Below are 16,078 nucleotides of genomic sequence, written 5' to 3'. Positions count from 1 at the left end.
CAAATTATATCGGTGTATAATTATACGGTGCACACGATTGAAAATTTATTTTTTTCGTGGATTTAAACAATTTTGCATATATTATGCCAAAAATGTTCTCAAATGTGTTGATTAACTTTAATTTAGAATGCTGCATTGTTGTTTTTTTCGAAAATTACCTTTTTCATGCATTTATAGGAAGTGTCCATTATACCCGCAGTGTCCGTCTTAATTTCCCCTACTGATTTGCCATTAGAACTGTCAAACATAAAAATTCGCGTAACTCGAGTGTCGCGTAACTCGGGGAAAGACTGTACAATTAGGAATTAGGTATTAGGTTAGGAAGTAGAAATTAGGTACCCATTTTATTAAACTAATTTGTTGTGTATGTTTAGTTTTAGTTTGTTTGTTGTTGAAAGTGGCATAAAAAACAACAACTTAATAAATTAAATCCTCTCATGTGATGAACTCTTCATGATCTCATAAATTAACACCGTCATACGATTACAATTATGAAAGGAGGATCTCTAGGATAGGATAAAGTTAATATTAAAAAAGAAATGTAATCACATGTTTTGCTCATCGGACGCATGGAATTCGAAGAAATTTTCTATTTCGCACTCAATTGTGTATTTTGTACAAAGAAAAAACTATCACCATAGAATGTTATCGGTATTTTAACTATGCATTTACGCCAAAAAGAGAATAATTTCAAAAATCGTTCGACTTGTAAGAAAAATGAATACTTGTTAGTCAAGCAATTCTGGACGATTTTTTTACTTATAAGCATATAAAAATGGATTTATATTTTATATATGTTTATTCGACCGCAGTATTAAGTTATGCTTATGTTAGGAAACAACAAAATATAAGCTATGGAACTATGCTTAAGTAAGCTAGACTTTTATAATTGTGCTATTGATATGAATCAAATAACAACATTGGAATTATTTAACTATCATTTTATTATCTGATTTATAAGTGTATTTACCCATAATGTATTAATGATTATCTAATCGTGTTATCATTTTAAAAAAAGCAACTCTTCCCCTCGACGAGTCTCGTTATTATGCGACACATACTTCTGCACGTGTTAAACCCGAGCTGCAGTGAATGCTCTTGTTTCGCTTTCTCTTCATTCGTCATCAATGTGCAAAACCTGTCTCTCCTCCCAAGCAGTGCTGAAGCGCCACGAAACGCACAACGTTCGAATCGACATGCCGGGATCTTCAGTGTCTCCCATCGGTAGTGAAAGTCACAAACACCGTAAACGGCAAATAGATAGCGTCCAGTCTAAATGAGAAAGAAAGAGATGCTGAAGACTGGTCAATAGAACAACCCATTTCGAAGCGCTTGGGTCGAAATCATCGACGTCAGATTTTTGAATATATTCGCTCATCTCGATCCCGTTAGGTGGCGAAGACGGGATGGATCGTCGTCCATGGGCTGTATGGCGTATACGAGCTCGGAATATGACACCGAATATTAGTGATCGCTTGATCTCGAGATCTGAGCGACTGTTTCGTCAATTTTCGCTGCTCTTGTGCAAACGAATCTGACGGTGCTGTGATTGACTGTGTGGTTTAAAGTATATTTAACGTTAATTTGATGAGCAAATGAAATTCCAAAATTAAAGCTGCTCTTTAACAGGCTTTACCTGCTGTAAAAATCTACCTTAGTGCTTAATTTCCTTATCAAATTTCACTATGAATGAACGATTGATGTGTTTAGTCGTTGGTTTACTTTCCATCCAAGCGATATGTGGCTTAAGAAATTGGAATAGACACCGTTATGAGGATAGAACGGCTCCAACGCTACCGGGAGATTATGTGTCGAACGAGTATGAATTAGAGGAGGAGCGGTTCGTCAACTTCGTCACTGTGCGCCCGGAATACTTCGAGATAAATCGTGCTCGACCAATTATCGACTGGATTACGGGTGTCATCGGTGCTCCTGTTTTTGCCAGTGATTCCTCGGGACCGTCACAAAATTGCACTCCATGCAGTGAGTACGAGTAGTTTATTGTTGCCATTGTAGCAATCTCTCTCAATTTCTCAAAAATGTTTATGTTTAAATAAAAAAACAAATGATTTCGAATTGGTGCAATTAGAATACGCACATAATTAATCATAAAAAAAGGAAATCTAATTCACGTCGCTACGCCATGTTTCAAACTAATCAAAATTAGGAATGGATACCAAAAGAAAGTCTTACACACATCTCAATGCTCTTTCCGCTACAGAGTGTGGTTCGGTGGAACCAATAAACGAACGAATAGTGGGTGGCATACCTGTGGAGGACAATAGCTTCTCTTGGATGGCTGCCCTGTACTACGACAATAAGTTTTGTTGCGGTGGTTCCTTGCTTTCGGATCGATACGTCATAACGGCAGCCCATTGTACAACCAAACCAGATCGGGGGCTGTTTCGCGTGCAGTTTGGCATAAACGATCGTAGCAAACCGATCGCCACATCCATCGAGCGAAGCGTGAAGCGAATCCTGACAAACTGGTACAATGCCTTCAACAATAACAACGATATAGCGCTGCTCGAGCTCACATACCCGGTGGCGATCAGCGATCGTGTGATGCCCATTTGCCTGCCACAGGCCACAGAAATGTATGAGGGTAGTCGGGGCATAGTTACTGGATGGGGTAGGACGAAAGCGGGTGGTGGACTATCGGGGACATTGATGCAAACCGAAGTTCCAATCTTAACCAACCGTGAGTGTCGCCGTGCTGGGTATTGGGCGTTTCAGATTACGAACAAGATGCTCTGCGCCGGATATCTAGAGGGAGGCAAAGATTCCTGTCAGGTATAATGATATTGAAAGTGATATTTTTGTTTGTTTGTTTGCCATTGAAGTGTATGTTTTCTTTCTATTCTGCTGACAACAGGGTGACAGTGGAGGACCACTGCAGGTACTGAACACTAAATCAAATCATTATGAGCTAGTCGGAGTTGTTTCGTGGGGACGTGCCTGTGCTCAGAAGAACTTTCCTGGAGTGTACACGCGTGTCAGTCAGTATCTGTATTGGATTAATCGTAACATTAAGGATTCCTGTTTATGTAGCTAAGGATCACGCAACACTTCGAGTCAAACATACTTTATTTTTAAAATAGCATATTCGTAAGACATCTAAAGGGATGTGCATTGTGTTGGACGGAGTTTATGAATGTACGCGCATTCTGGAGTCGATGAGTGTTTTTTTTTTGTAATATGTTACCAATAAAAGAAGACATTCTGACTTGTTTTAGCCTACAATACTAATAAGTGTTCTTTAGAAGAGTAAGATTCAATACCCCCACTGGACGGAGTGCTGCTTAGAGCAGTCTAGAGATGAGAACAGCGACCACAGTAACGATCATACCGAGCGAGCTAATGGCTGAGCCAGTGGACGGAAGATCGAGACACTCGACGGGCTGTGGGCTCAGGTTTTTGCACAGCGCGTGACGGAAGCTGCTCACAGACAGTTTCTGCAGCTCATCATCGTAAGTCTGAAAGAGGAGGAAAATCATGAATAAAACATGTTCTTGTTTGTATGTTTGTATAGAGCAACAGAAAAATACACACCTGCTTAAAGGCGACGGTAGGAACACTTTTTAGCGGCGACTGCAGCTTGTTAGTCACATCACCGTGTTGCTTCAGCAGCTGGCTTCCTTCAGTGCTGTTGGCACAATCCATGATAGCTTGCCACTGGTCTATTTTCACCTCATCGGCACAGCGCTTCGTGGGGAATGCACCGTCCTTCAGCTGGGCACGGTGCATCAAACAGTTGACGTAGTCGAGGGTGAGGTCTTCCTTGGAAATGTTCGGCTGATACGAGTTACCCTGGATATGTTGGATCGCACATGCGTGCACCTTGTTGCCGTAACACTCGTTTTCGCCATGATGGCAGGTAAACATCACATCCGAACCTTGCGTCGTATAGGACGACTTGCCGAAGGGCACCAGATGCAGCTCTAGATTCTTTTTGAGCTCCTTCGCCACCGGATACAGCTGTTCGTTGATAAACCGAGCACTATCCGGGCAGAGCGATTCGTAGTACACGTATACGGGCACCTGCAAGTTGAACAAACGTTTGATTAAGCAACTACACAGTCATTAGCAATCGCCATGCGAATGGCTTTTCAGTGTTACCGCCCGTGTTACGAAACTTCGGGAACGATCGTAAAATAATAAGGTACAGGCCTATGTTCATTCCCCGCCGCGATAGACGTGCGAGTCACGTTCTCGGTTCAAATCGGCGACATTACTTTAAATCGCGCAGACCTATGTGTTTTTATATTAAAGTACACCTCTGTATATGGCGTTCCGTCTTCATGGAAATACTACGCTCATAATGATGTCGATGACCTTCTCTAGACCTTTGCTAACTCATAAGCTCCTCTTGAAGTACCCCGTGATGTCATTGTAATTATAGGTACAGCAAATACGGCTGAATCATCGAAGGTTCGAATAACTGAATTTTGCAAAATATACGACGCATGTCACATGCCAATGCAAACAAATGCATTCTTCAAGATGTACTTCACCAGACTCAATGGAAATTATCAGCAGATAGAGAACGTTGGTTTTTTTTCAGGAGGAACAGTCCGAAAAGGCCGTATTGTTTAGAGGGAACGCTGTAATCGGATTCAATTGGTATGTGTTTTTTAATCGTATTGCAATTGAGTTATCTAACAAACACACTGTGTCAATCCAATATATAAAAAAAACAATCTAAAAGATGAAGAAATGTTTATTTTTTCGAGATAATTAAAAACCAGCGACTAACTATTAATTCAACCTTTTAATTTGGAAATACTAAAATCGATAAACTTGGAAAATATCCGAACGGACCAGAGAGTTAGATGATAATGATATCGCTTTTAATAGAATCCAAATGGTCAAAAAGCACTTTAAATAGTGTAACATTGTAATCATTTTTTATTAGCTTTTGATTACTATGCAACGAGGAAAAAATAACGAACAATGTCCAATTTATTGTAATGCATTTTACTGTCTTTGTCCGTCTGTAAACACATACAACTTGGAAGAACAAACTAAGAAAGCTTTGTCTACGGGAAGTGCGCGTGCTTTGGTTCTAGCAGTTGATATTTTCGGTGTATTTTAGTTGGCATGGAGATGTGTGTGGAGCTTTCTTGACCTTGACAACGAAACAACCTTCATTTCTCAACCTTGTGTTGCCTACTTCTGTCTTGCGTATGAACACTTTACACGGAAACCGCCAATGTATGCACGATCAATACGAAGGGACGCTTTAAAAATGGGGGAGCTTTAAAAATAACAGAACTTATTGCTCCATAAATGATGAGGAATTAGTTGGCGCGTTTTTTTGCATTCTGTTGCTTACGTGCTCCCGGCTTATAGCCATTGCTAAATGGGCTAGGGAGAGAAACGGGTTACACCACGGCACGAAATGCTATGTACAGCTACGACGTCAGCAATAAATACTTCTAACCGTTGCAAACAATCACTGCTGCAGTGCATTAAGGCCGCTTCGACGCACCATGTGCAGGCGCGGCCTAGTTTGTTTTTCGGGCTGTACCCGAGTTTTGCTTATTAAAAACAACAGGTTCATAATTTATCTATGGACGGCTTTTTAGTGGCGCATTTTTGTCGCGTTCATTCATGTAAATAGGAATGCATTGGGGTGAAATTGATTTGAGGAGCGGTTGTTGGTTCCGATGCATTTTCAGAACCATACCGCGTTCGGTCTGATAGCTGGATAGTTGTGTTTTTGTTCCCCTTTCTGACCCTTAAACGACCGGATCGAGCTTAGGTTTCCGGTCCGTCGTGCATTAAAAAAAAAGCAACAGCAGCAAACAGAGGCACACACATACATACAAACATACTCTGTCTGGCAGAGACGTGCACGCATGGTAAAAGAAGAAAACCACTTTCCACGCCGTACCAAGCGATGGTGCTGGCCACACCTTAAACTCGGTACATGTTGCTGGACGCTTTGCTGTGGCTGCTGCGTCCATACAGTTGGGTCGCGCGTCGCTGAACTCTTCCCCTTTTTATCGTGTTTGATACAACGTGTGTATGTGTATGTGTCGACAGAGGTCACACAGAGTGCAAAGCATTATTGCTGTCTTCCTCAACGATCGATGATCTTCGCACGATCGCGCGATACGATCGGCGCTAATGAATGCAAGCCGCGGCTAGAAAACTACCTACTTTTGATTGGCCATAGCAGGCGACGGCATAAACGCTCAGCAGAAGCAAGCTTTTGAACAGCATCCTGAACAATGGCGGTTATGTTGGAATACGCGACAACAGATTAACTACGGTTCAACAAACTATCACTCCCGACAACCTAACGGCCGTACCCCGAAAACGAGTTACGATACCAAACGAAGATTCTTTTCAACCAACGCGATCTTTCGAGATCTTTTAAGGGAGGCAGGGCTCTTCCGCTTGATACACGCTTGTACAACGCTCTCCGAGATCGCGCTTATGAGAGAAGCCTCCACTCGTTACAAACGTCGCACACTGACTAACCGTACAGGCATGGTTCGCTGCGGTATGGAAACACATTCAACCTTTCAAAGGTGGCTCCGTGTGTGTCCAGCACACCATCGATACGTGTGGTGAGAGTGAGTAGGCACGTTTGCTCCAACCATTGTAACGATGCTTCTCTCGTTTTGGCACATGCGTAAATAGCGGCGGTCTCTTGGACCTGTTTTGTTCGGAATTCTAAAGCAATAACTTTTTTTTTATAGAGAATTTTAAAGCCATCATATTGTGACTGTTAACGTACAAACTCTCATATCGCGACGATTTGGTGAATCCGTTGGATTGGGGAAACATTTGTAGAATTTTGTTTTTTTTTGTGCTGCTAGGGCACGCTACCGATCGATACATATTTGAGAAAAACCGAACCGGTTGTTATACAAACACTTTCACAAGCACACTATTTACGCCTGTATCCGATGTGGTAAATGGTGCAGTACACTATTACTCATCATTTGTTTACTCATCCAATTATTCATTAGCCTGCAGGTGCCATTCGTCGTTTACAAATGCAAACAGTTTCAAGCGGCAAAGGCAAAAAGCTCCCAGTGGCGGATTCAAGCTGAAGGATCATGTAACTCGCGATTGATACATGATATTTTGTTATTTTTTCGATTATTTTTATTTTATTTTCGAAGAAAAATAAATTTTATTTTCAAAATTAATATTTTACTAATTGCACTGCAATTAAATGCTAAACATGTTCAATATGAGACTGCGCTTGGTGAGGGAACATTGCAATATGCTACCATTTTGTTAAGTTGCACAAACACAACAAAGCTACGGACAATAAAAAGAACCGGTATTTGCATAATCACGTTCTTGCCACGCCGTATGCATGACAAAGCCCTTAAGAACGTACAATTTAAAGTTCAACGGTAACATTCTGGGACACATGTGGGGAGAACACATTTCGGACAAACGGACAAGCTTAACAGAAGTGGGAAAACAAGCGAAGAAAAAACCATACTCGTCATGATATTGTTTCAACAGCTGCATCCAAAATTTGATGATAGGCATTGGGTAAGGATGTATTGCGTGTCCATTATATGAAATCGAATATTTTAAATTTTCCGATCAACTTCAATTGAACATAACACTAAACAAAATGCTCGAAGTTGCCTCATCTAAAAACCAATCTTAACCATACCGTTATTAGTCATAGTACGTTAATAATAAGAAAGGCGTGTAACTATGTTAATGTTAATTTTCGCGAAACAAATGGAATGTAAATTCCAGTCCTTAAAAAATAAAGCACGTTAGTTTTTTACAGTAACTAATCACTAAACACGCATGCATAAGTCTAATTATAATTTCAAATTACGCATAACAAACCTTGCCCTGTTATAACAAACAAATACAGTCATAATAGTTAATTTAAAGATTTTATTTACAAAAAAAACGCATTCGCTCGGTAAAGCTAATCACTCAAAACCAGTCCTTTGCTTCGTAAATCCGCCTTTGCCTCTTTAATCTGTTCCATCAGCTCTTTGGCCGCTTCTTCACAGTTGTTGAAGGTGAAGGTGCGATACAACACCACCGTGGCAGAGAAGATCTGCAAGCATATATGAACAAAGTAGAAGTGAGAAGATGCTACCATCGCTAAACTAGACAGTTGCTCCAACTTACACCAAATAAAAGTACCAAAAATAGGGGCGAAAGTTGAATTTCCAGCATGTACTCATCCAACAGTGGATGTTTCACTTGACGAAGAACAATTGCAAAATAAACACTGAAAAAACAGGCTGCAGCCATAAACCATTCGAACAGTTTCGTCATTTTGTCTTAATGGGCGCGAAGAGAGTCACTCTTTTAAGTTCAATAACTCGGTGAGATTAATCTGTAAAATGCGTCGGGCCTAAAAAGCCTAAAAATGTGTTACCCAAAATTAGTCTTGCGATGTAAATCTTGCGGGAAAAAATATTACCTATAAGAGAAACATTAGCTGTGAACTAATGAGTCAACAAACTTACGAAATGTTAAATGTGTCGTTTATAACAAAATAATCTACAGAACTGTTATCACTATTTGGCACCCAAATTTGTGTTATTAGTTCTTTTGGAATGTTTACAATGTTTACAATGTTAAAACAGGGAAAATAATACGAGCTTATAAAATACGACGGCACAAATGACGTACAAACTAACGAAAGAGACAGCGAAACCGGCAAACATGTGTTTGTCTCTTTTTAAGACGTCTTGCTGTCAAACGCCAAACGAGAGCCAATGGGCCTTTTCGCCGGGATATATCAGGCTGTTTAAAATGACCGTTGTTATGTGATCATTTTTAACAACAACAAGAATATTTTTACGTTTCGAGTTTCGTATATCTTTGAATCCAAAAGAAAGCTGCAATCGTACAGAGAATCATAGTCGTACGGATGTTAAGATGATCTTATTATAAAGTTATAATCAGCTTGAAAATGTTACTCATTCATGTCATAAAATACAAATTTTCCATTCCAGTGTACAAAATACACAATTTCAAGGATGAAGACCGAGAAGAATAGCGATGGACGTACGTGGGAAACAAACAAAAAACATGTTTAATTATTTCTTAATGGTAATGTTTTATTTGTAATCATTCTCCCTCAATCTCCCATGCACATCATACCAAAACTTTACACTCTACACGAGCTTTTGTATCCAAGAATCTCCGGAATCTGTATGGCCTGTATTCTGAAATTGGTCTCGTTCGTGTTCAACGATCCCGTCATAACCTTTTGGAAACGGCACGTTAACACCCACAGCTCCTCGGCTCCCTTGCGGTTCCGTATGATCTTTACTCCGCTAGGGAACTGTAATGTTTCACTGTTTTGTGACACGATACGCATGTTGGCCGGATTGTAAGGCGTCGTCGAGTCCCAGCACGCGATCGCATTCTGCCCAACCAATCCAAAGAATAAATTTCCATTGCTGTCCATGGCCTCTGCTACCGCCTGCGACGGGCGTACGCCAATTGGGCGGAAGGCTCGTGGCATTGCTTCGACGTCTTCCTCCCAAATGGTGTCATTGTGCAGCACGGAGGTGCGTACTGCATTCTCTGTCACTGATGCCAGCGCATGGAAGTACAGCAATCGGTCATTGGACGGGCGCCAGTTTGTACCGTAGTTTGATTGAAATACCACATTGTCCGTTGGTATGCGCGGAGACAATGCCATTGCCACCATGCCGTCCATCAGATCGAAGCTCTCGTTGGAGATGGTGAAGGTACCGTGGTCTGGGTTGGGGTGCATTTGTTTGTTCGTTATGCGCCATGATTTGCCTCGTGGCATATCGTACACGATCATCGCCGGGGCAGTGACATCCGCCATGTATACTTTCGTATTCTTGCACGATCCAAGCGGTGATGGGTCCTGTACGTCTACAAGCTTGAGATTGAATGTAAATTATCTGTTATTGGATATTCGAAACAGTGCAGTCTGCGATAGTAACGTACCAAGTTTACCAACAGCGACAGTTCACACACGAGCTGATCGGCCGGTATTTGATAGCGATGGATGATTTTATCCGTCTTCATGTCAATCACTACCAGCTGCGGCAGACAGATGCGTTTTTCGCCAATCTTTCCCGTGTCGAGCACCCACATACGGTTACATTCGTCGATCTGTGCGGTGGAATTTGTGCAGGTATGTAAATGATAGGCAACTAAGCATGATTTTAATTTACAGTCGAACACACCTTAATGCGGAACACGGACACAATTCCTTGGCAGTTGTTGGTCTCAGGTCTTGCCTGTATTGCTGCGTTGGGAAAGGGCTCAATCAGCGGACCAGAAGGACCTTGAACGCGGCTCACACGCCCAAGCGTGTACGGGATGCCCTCTACAAATCGCGGAATGGTCACAAACAAACGCGATCGAGCGGGATCTAAACATAAACGTTAAACATGTAGACAATACATTGTAGCTATTATAACTCGGCTACAGGTTTAAATTACTACCACACTTACTAGAATAATCTACATCCATGTCGAGCGGTATGCAGTTCTCTGGAACGTATCGTCCTGATGCCAGTGCCTCTTGACGCTCCTGTGGCGTAGGAAAGGCAAAGTCGGCTGCCTTCCATTGAAGCACACCCTTAAGCTGCTGGCCGAAGTATTGTCCCCAGGCAAGATGAAGCTGCAGAACTAGGAGCAACTGCAATGCTAATAGCGATCGGGCTGCCATCTCTGTGCCGCTTACTGTGAAGAGATCGATTAGACACTGACGAGCTTAGTGTTACTCTATGCAAAGCTAACCACGAACTGATTCAATTCCCGCTTTACTCATGTACGTATATAAATAATTCGAAATTGTGTGAGGTAATGGTTTTGATATGAATTCGTAACCGAACGACGAAAACGAGGAAGCAACGAAACACAATCGAACCACCAGTGACACGCACGCACCATCGGAAGAAACAGATTAACCTGAATTACGTAATTTCCTTTCGCGAAGCCACGCCAGCCAATCTTGTACAAGGATCAAGCCCTGCTCCGGGAGACAGGCCCAACGTCGGTTGTGATCGTCCTTGTATGTTGTAGCGAAACAAGTTTGTCTAATCCGCGGCACGCGCACAAGCCCCTCTGCGGCTTGTGCTACACCCGATGCCCCTGAAGCATGAAAGATATTGTCCGGCAGGAGATCGTCTTGTCAGTCAACTGATCACACGATCGTTCAACTGTAAACTTCAAATTCCTCGCATCATTAACGAATCGCGATTGGCGGTAGGTGCGGAAGGATGGGGGTACGGGATGTGGTTGCGAAGTAGAATCGAATCGAACTTATGAACTCATATTCACGGTTCGTCGACCATACTAGCGTGAGTGCGTGCGTGCTCGGTCTCATCATTAGCGCTTTGCCAGGTGCTAAAACCATTCGCAAAGGTGTGGAAAAGTGTCTTAGGTGCATACCGTGCCCCCGGAAACATGATAACACACCCAAAAACCCGGTTGTACACCGTGCCGGTCACGGTTCAGTGGCACTGCGTGGCCAGAACACGCTGCATATACCATTGGGCTACGTCACTAGCGGAGGCTACCAAACGTGTTATCAATTATCAATTATCAATTATATTGTTATCAATTATTATCAATCAACCATATTGTGTTTCTAGTAGTAGTTAACATACCGCCCGAGGGTGCACTACGGAGCAGTGGAAGGTTTCAGTTTGGGTGATAACCGGTTTTTTAACAACTTACAAACTAACCGCAGAACGGTATGTGCAATCAAAGTTTGGTGTAAGGGTTGCTTAAAATGTATCAAGTGTTCGTTTACAAATTTTGTTGAAATAGAAGTGCATTGCAACGTTTCATAAATCCATCAGTAAAAAGAAGCGAAAGATGGTACTTAAAATGCAATAAATTCATAAATAATCGCACCTTTGCAACCAACCTTTGGTCCACTGCAAGGAAGTGCGTTGTGTTAAACGCAACTTCATTAAATATCATTCTCAGGTAGGGAGAAATGCACTCTAGCGCTTAATTTTGTCACACCCAGTTTAACGTCATGTTTCATTCATTTTACCTTTGAGCACCATTTAATTGCCGTGGTGATACAGACGCCGTGCAAATCATCCTTAAAAACTACTCACCGAGAACGTGCAAAGATGGTGTGACCCCATAAAAGCCCAACCGTTCAATGCTACCATGTGCTTGGAAAGATGCAATTGCACCCTGCGGTTGTACTGCGCCTTACAATACGCCAATAAAATCTCACCAAAACCACAAAACACCATCAAATCACTCATGATTGGCATCTCCCCACCCGTTGCCGACTGGGCGGAGTGCGCTTTCTACTTCTACCGCCAATGGGTTCTGAATTGTAGACACCCAGCCAGGGTGCATGCAAATTGTAATGCATGTTTCGATTTTCATTCATGTTCCCCACACAATTGCGTTCCCTCCCCACACAGAAATGTAACCGAAATGCCATACACACATGCACCACTGCTTCACTTCCAACCGGTTCAAATGTGCGCACACGCGTTTAATTACAATTCCACTACACCCCCAGGCACGGCAACCAACTTCCGAAAATGCTGTACGCGCAAACGTCATGCACCACGCACCACCTTGTAACCTTGTCGATCACCAACGTTAATGGTGCGTGTAATAATTTGTGTCCGCCGTGTATCGTACACAAATCTATTCGATCTAGTCGATAAACAAACAGTGTAAATAAGATCTGTTCTTGTTAAATTCACTTGCAATAGCATGTACAGTCTGACAACAGATTTGGTGTATTATGTACACATTCTGTTCACACAAACCGAATGCCCTACATTTCTGCAGTTTTTAACAGCTAACATCATCAATAAGTAACACCGCAAACAAAAGCTCCAGATCGTCCAGACTGCCACTAAGAACGATCGTGGGGTTCGATCAAGCAACGACGCACACGTTACTGGTAATGCTGCATTTGCCACGATCGCCGCAGTTATCCACGCGGTTTCGAACGCGATCTCTCTTTTGCTGCCACCCAGCGATCGAACCAGTTTCGTTCTTGTCGCCTCGCGTCCTCCAGTCTCTTGAAAAGGCAATCTCTTGTTGGCAGCGTTGTTCTCTCCTACACGCGGACGCTGTAAAATGCACACGCACCGTACCACCGTATTCTTGCGGAAACCGGTGCACCGGTGAGGCAATTTAAAACAAAAAATGCGAAGCTACCACCTCGCTGCACCACTCGCACACACTCAGTAATCGGCTAGCAAGAGCCGGCCACCAGTGAATGGCATCGCGTTTTCGGGTGATGCTACTCGGCACGAGCAGTAGTCGCCCTGCTGGACGAATCGCTGAACCATGCAGGCCTGTCCTTCCAAACACTTTCCCCTACACTTTTGACCGTCAAACACCGACTAGCTGGAAGTTGCTTTTTGGGTTTGTGTAATAGCAAAGGCAATAAATAAAACTATCTGCTTTCATACAATCTCACTTACATCAACATTCACTCATAAACACGTGCTCGTTTGCCAATTCGAAACAGAGTTCGTGTGGTCAGTTCCGATCAATCGCGTTGGTTGCTTTTTTCTTATTTTGTTAGTTATATTGCAACACTCTCCAGATAGTAGCACTCGGTAACCTTTAACTAAATCCACCACAACGATCACCCGCCGCCTGATCGACCGATCTCCAAAAGTAGAGGACACACTTTCCAACGATCGACGACGACGATCGAATGCAATAATTGCGCGTTCCGCTTGCGATTCAGCTGTTGTTCTGTGCGCGATCCGTTCGATACTGCGCCGAGGTTCGAACCGATCGTTGCCGGTACCCAGCCCTGACTGTTTCTTGTGAACAGGGCCCACACAAACAATGCAATACGTGCACAACTACACGCAACATTCGCGACCAACCGAACGACGCTGACTTTATGGCCATCGTCTGTGAGGCTGGTGGTAGGCAAACCTACCATCCACTGCCGTTCCAAGCCGGTTCCACCCTCGTAGAAAAGGAAGCGAAATAAGCAGGACATAGAATATAACTGTACAAACTTATTAGAATATGCAAATGGTAGTGGTAAGATTTTCAAAAAATATGCAAATTTTAAGTAAAGCCCGGGCATACAAGCGGCATTGGACAGAAAATAATCGTTCATTTCACGATCCGCGAAATGACGAAGACGATACGGACATGACTCGTTCAGCATTTCAGTACTGTGACGTCACATTGATTAAACAGTCTAACGCGCCTTGTAATCCCGATCGGATTGGGGATTTTTCGTAGTGGAAAAGCAGGTTTCTCAGCAACAATAACAATGGCTCATAATCGTATGATTGTGCACATTGACTTTGTGTTGAGGAGTGAATGTAATGTAGATGTAACGATATACCAACAAATATTCAATGTAACAATCTGACGCAAACTTTTCGTCACTATTTATCAATATTCAAACTGTATCCTTATTTAGCTCAAAACATACAATATGGATCAATGCATACGCTCAAGGCCTTGGAAATATCGTCCAGCCGGATGTACGTTTGTCAATGTTTCCACCATAAAGGCGTTTGAATACTTTTGTTGTCTGCGTCGCGGCATCAGACTGCGTCACCTCTAATGGGTTTAAGTGAAACCTCATGTAGGTAAACTTCTTCTATCTTTATCCTATTAAACGCGTAATGTAATAGATCTATAAACCGATCTCAAATGATCTTTGTTAGCTAGAAACAACAGTTATTTAACTTAAGATCAGTAATCCCATACACACTCTCTTTTGTATTTTGCTTTATTGTTTATTTTCTGTCTCATAAATTAACTTCTTGTACCTCTCACGCGTCACGCACAGCTTGTTACAATAATCTTTCAACCAGAAAGACACATACACTGTGGAACACTCTTGCACAAGAAATCGATTTCATAAAATGAACTCATCTTGTTTTAATTGCTAGTGTGCCGTAACTAACAAAAGAGACTAACAACATATGGACACATTTCAGTCAAAATAACCGAAACACCTGTCATCGCTAGTAGTACGTTCCCACAGACAACGAGGTTCGATATTGCAAAGTTCAACATGATTTCCTAACGGCCAACCCGTTCGCTAAAAACCTCCCAAATGATAACCCAGAATATAGAGTTTTTAAGGGCAGAGAGAGGCAGTCAATATTAGCGCGCGAAGGTCTACGGGCACAAGTCGGCTTTCTTAGGCAACTGGCAAACAACCATGAAGGATGACGGCACATGATCGATGTTTTGACAAGTCATGATCGAACGTGATAAGTAGCACTGGACTCTCAATAATCCAGAGCACTCGCAAGCAATGGCTAGCTATTTATGTAGAAATTTCTTCATCGTTCTCTCGGAATCGATTGAAAAATTAACATCCTTTATAAAGGCTAAACGAGCAGGAGGTGTCCGTGATGAAAATTTCACTGCTTGCGCCATGCAACACAGTACAAACTACATCAAATAATAAAATCAGCTTCACTGAACGTTACTTGAAAAATAAAAATGTTACGAGATTTAGAGTGGTATAGGATGCGGAGCGGATCAATGTCTTTGTTCGGGTTTAAAATAGAAACAGCAAACGATCGCCAGCAAATGGTTCTTCAAGACAAAACATTTTTTACAATAATTAATGAATTAATGATCACACAGACCGGATATAAGCGACCGCACGCTTCTTCAGTTTTGCGAAAATGCGTCTTTTTTCCTCTATTCCACACTACACCAAAGTATTCTAAGATAATGAAATCTTCACTGGTTGATGGGTCATGATGCGTGGAACATTTGTATTCGCTTCACCTTCTTCAATTCAAGTCAATGTCATCCACCGATGTGAGGCTTCTTCCAACGATGATCATCTTGCAGGAATAATATAAATGAATAAGGTTTTTTGTGTTTTTTTTTTATCGAAATCGCTTACACAAAGCATTTATTCCTTCAAACACGAATGGAATATTTTTAACTCAACACATCTTCAGCAAACACCAGCACAGATTACGATTAGCAAAGAACAATCACGGAAGATGTAAATCCAAATAATTGAACATGCCTAATTGGCCAATTGTTAATCTTCTCTTAGGCACAGAGCTTTAGGGTAACGACAATTTTGCCTAGAGAGCACAAACAATTCTAACTACCAAGTTGATAACAAAAAA

General features: G+C 42.1%; 4 protein-coding genes across 9 annotated transcripts; 1 reads left to right on the top strand and 3 right to left on the bottom strand.

Moving 5' to 3' along the window:
• The first annotated feature begins 1,063 nt into the window (after positions 1–1,063).
• LOC120895093 (trypsin-like) lies at positions 1,064–3,084 on the top strand. Its single transcript, XM_040298122.1, has 3 exons — positions 1,064–1,983; positions 2,222–2,793; positions 2,876–3,084. The coding sequence occupies exons 1-3, from the start codon at positions 1,686–1,688 to the stop codon at positions 3,053–3,055; spliced, it is 1,050 nt and encodes a 349-aa protein (XP_040154056.1). The 5' UTR covers positions 1,064–1,685; the 3' UTR covers positions 3,056–3,084.
• On the bottom strand, positions 3,070–6,499 carry LOC120895094 (GILT-like protein 1). Its single transcript, XM_040298123.1, has 3 exons — positions 6,166–6,499; positions 3,553–4,041; positions 3,070–3,476 (listed from the first exon to the last, which is right to left on the bottom strand). Exons 1-3 carry the CDS (start codon positions 6,226–6,228, stop codon positions 3,303–3,305), a joined length of 726 nt encoding a protein of 241 aa, XP_040154057.1. The 5' UTR covers positions 6,229–6,499; the 3' UTR covers positions 3,070–3,302.
• Positions 6,500–7,867: 1,368 nt separating this feature from the next.
• On the bottom strand, positions 7,868–8,644 carry LOC120895095 (dolichol-phosphate mannosyltransferase subunit 3). 2 transcript variants are annotated; one of them, XM_040298124.1, is made up of 3 exons: positions 8,429–8,644; positions 8,131–8,368; positions 7,868–8,056 (listed from the first exon to the last, which is right to left on the bottom strand). In XM_040298124.1, exons 2-3 carry the CDS (start codon positions 8,278–8,280, stop codon positions 7,922–7,924), a joined length of 285 nt encoding a protein of 94 aa, XP_040154058.1. In that variant the 5' UTR covers positions 8,281–8,368; positions 8,429–8,644; the 3' UTR covers positions 7,868–7,921. The 2 variants fall into 2 exon arrangements, with proteins under 2 accessions (XP_040154058.1, XP_040154059.1); XM_040298125.1 differs by having other exon boundaries at positions 8,475–8,644.
• Positions 8,645–9,045: 401 nt separating this feature from the next.
• Positions 9,046–13,756, bottom strand: LOC120899720 (protein yellow-like). 5 transcript variants are annotated; one of them, XM_040305881.1, is made up of 5 exons: positions 13,418–13,756; positions 10,452–10,704; positions 10,182–10,369; positions 9,940–10,107; positions 9,046–9,871 (listed from the first exon to the last, which is right to left on the bottom strand). In XM_040305881.1, the coding sequence occupies exons 2-5, from the start codon at positions 10,666–10,668 to the stop codon at positions 9,122–9,124; spliced, it is 1,323 nt and encodes a 440-aa protein (XP_040161815.1). In that variant the 5' UTR covers positions 10,669–10,704; positions 13,418–13,756; the 3' UTR covers positions 9,046–9,121. The 5 variants fall into 5 exon arrangements, with proteins under 5 accessions (XP_040161815.1, XP_040161824.1, XP_040161806.1 ...); XM_040305890.1 differs by having other exon boundaries at positions 10,452–10,682; positions 13,561–13,756; XM_040305872.1 differs by having other exon boundaries at positions 10,452–10,682; positions 13,418–13,755.
• Positions 13,757–16,078: the final 2,322 nt, after the last annotated feature.

Source organism: Anopheles arabiensis, chromosome 2, assembly GCF_016920715.1.
Source record: "Anopheles arabiensis isolate DONGOLA chromosome 2, AaraD3, whole genome shotgun sequence".
Classification (NCBI taxonomy): domain Eukaryota; kingdom Metazoa; phylum Arthropoda; class Insecta; order Diptera; family Culicidae; genus Anopheles; species Anopheles arabiensis.
This window is presented reverse-complemented; position numbering and strand designations above follow the sequence as displayed.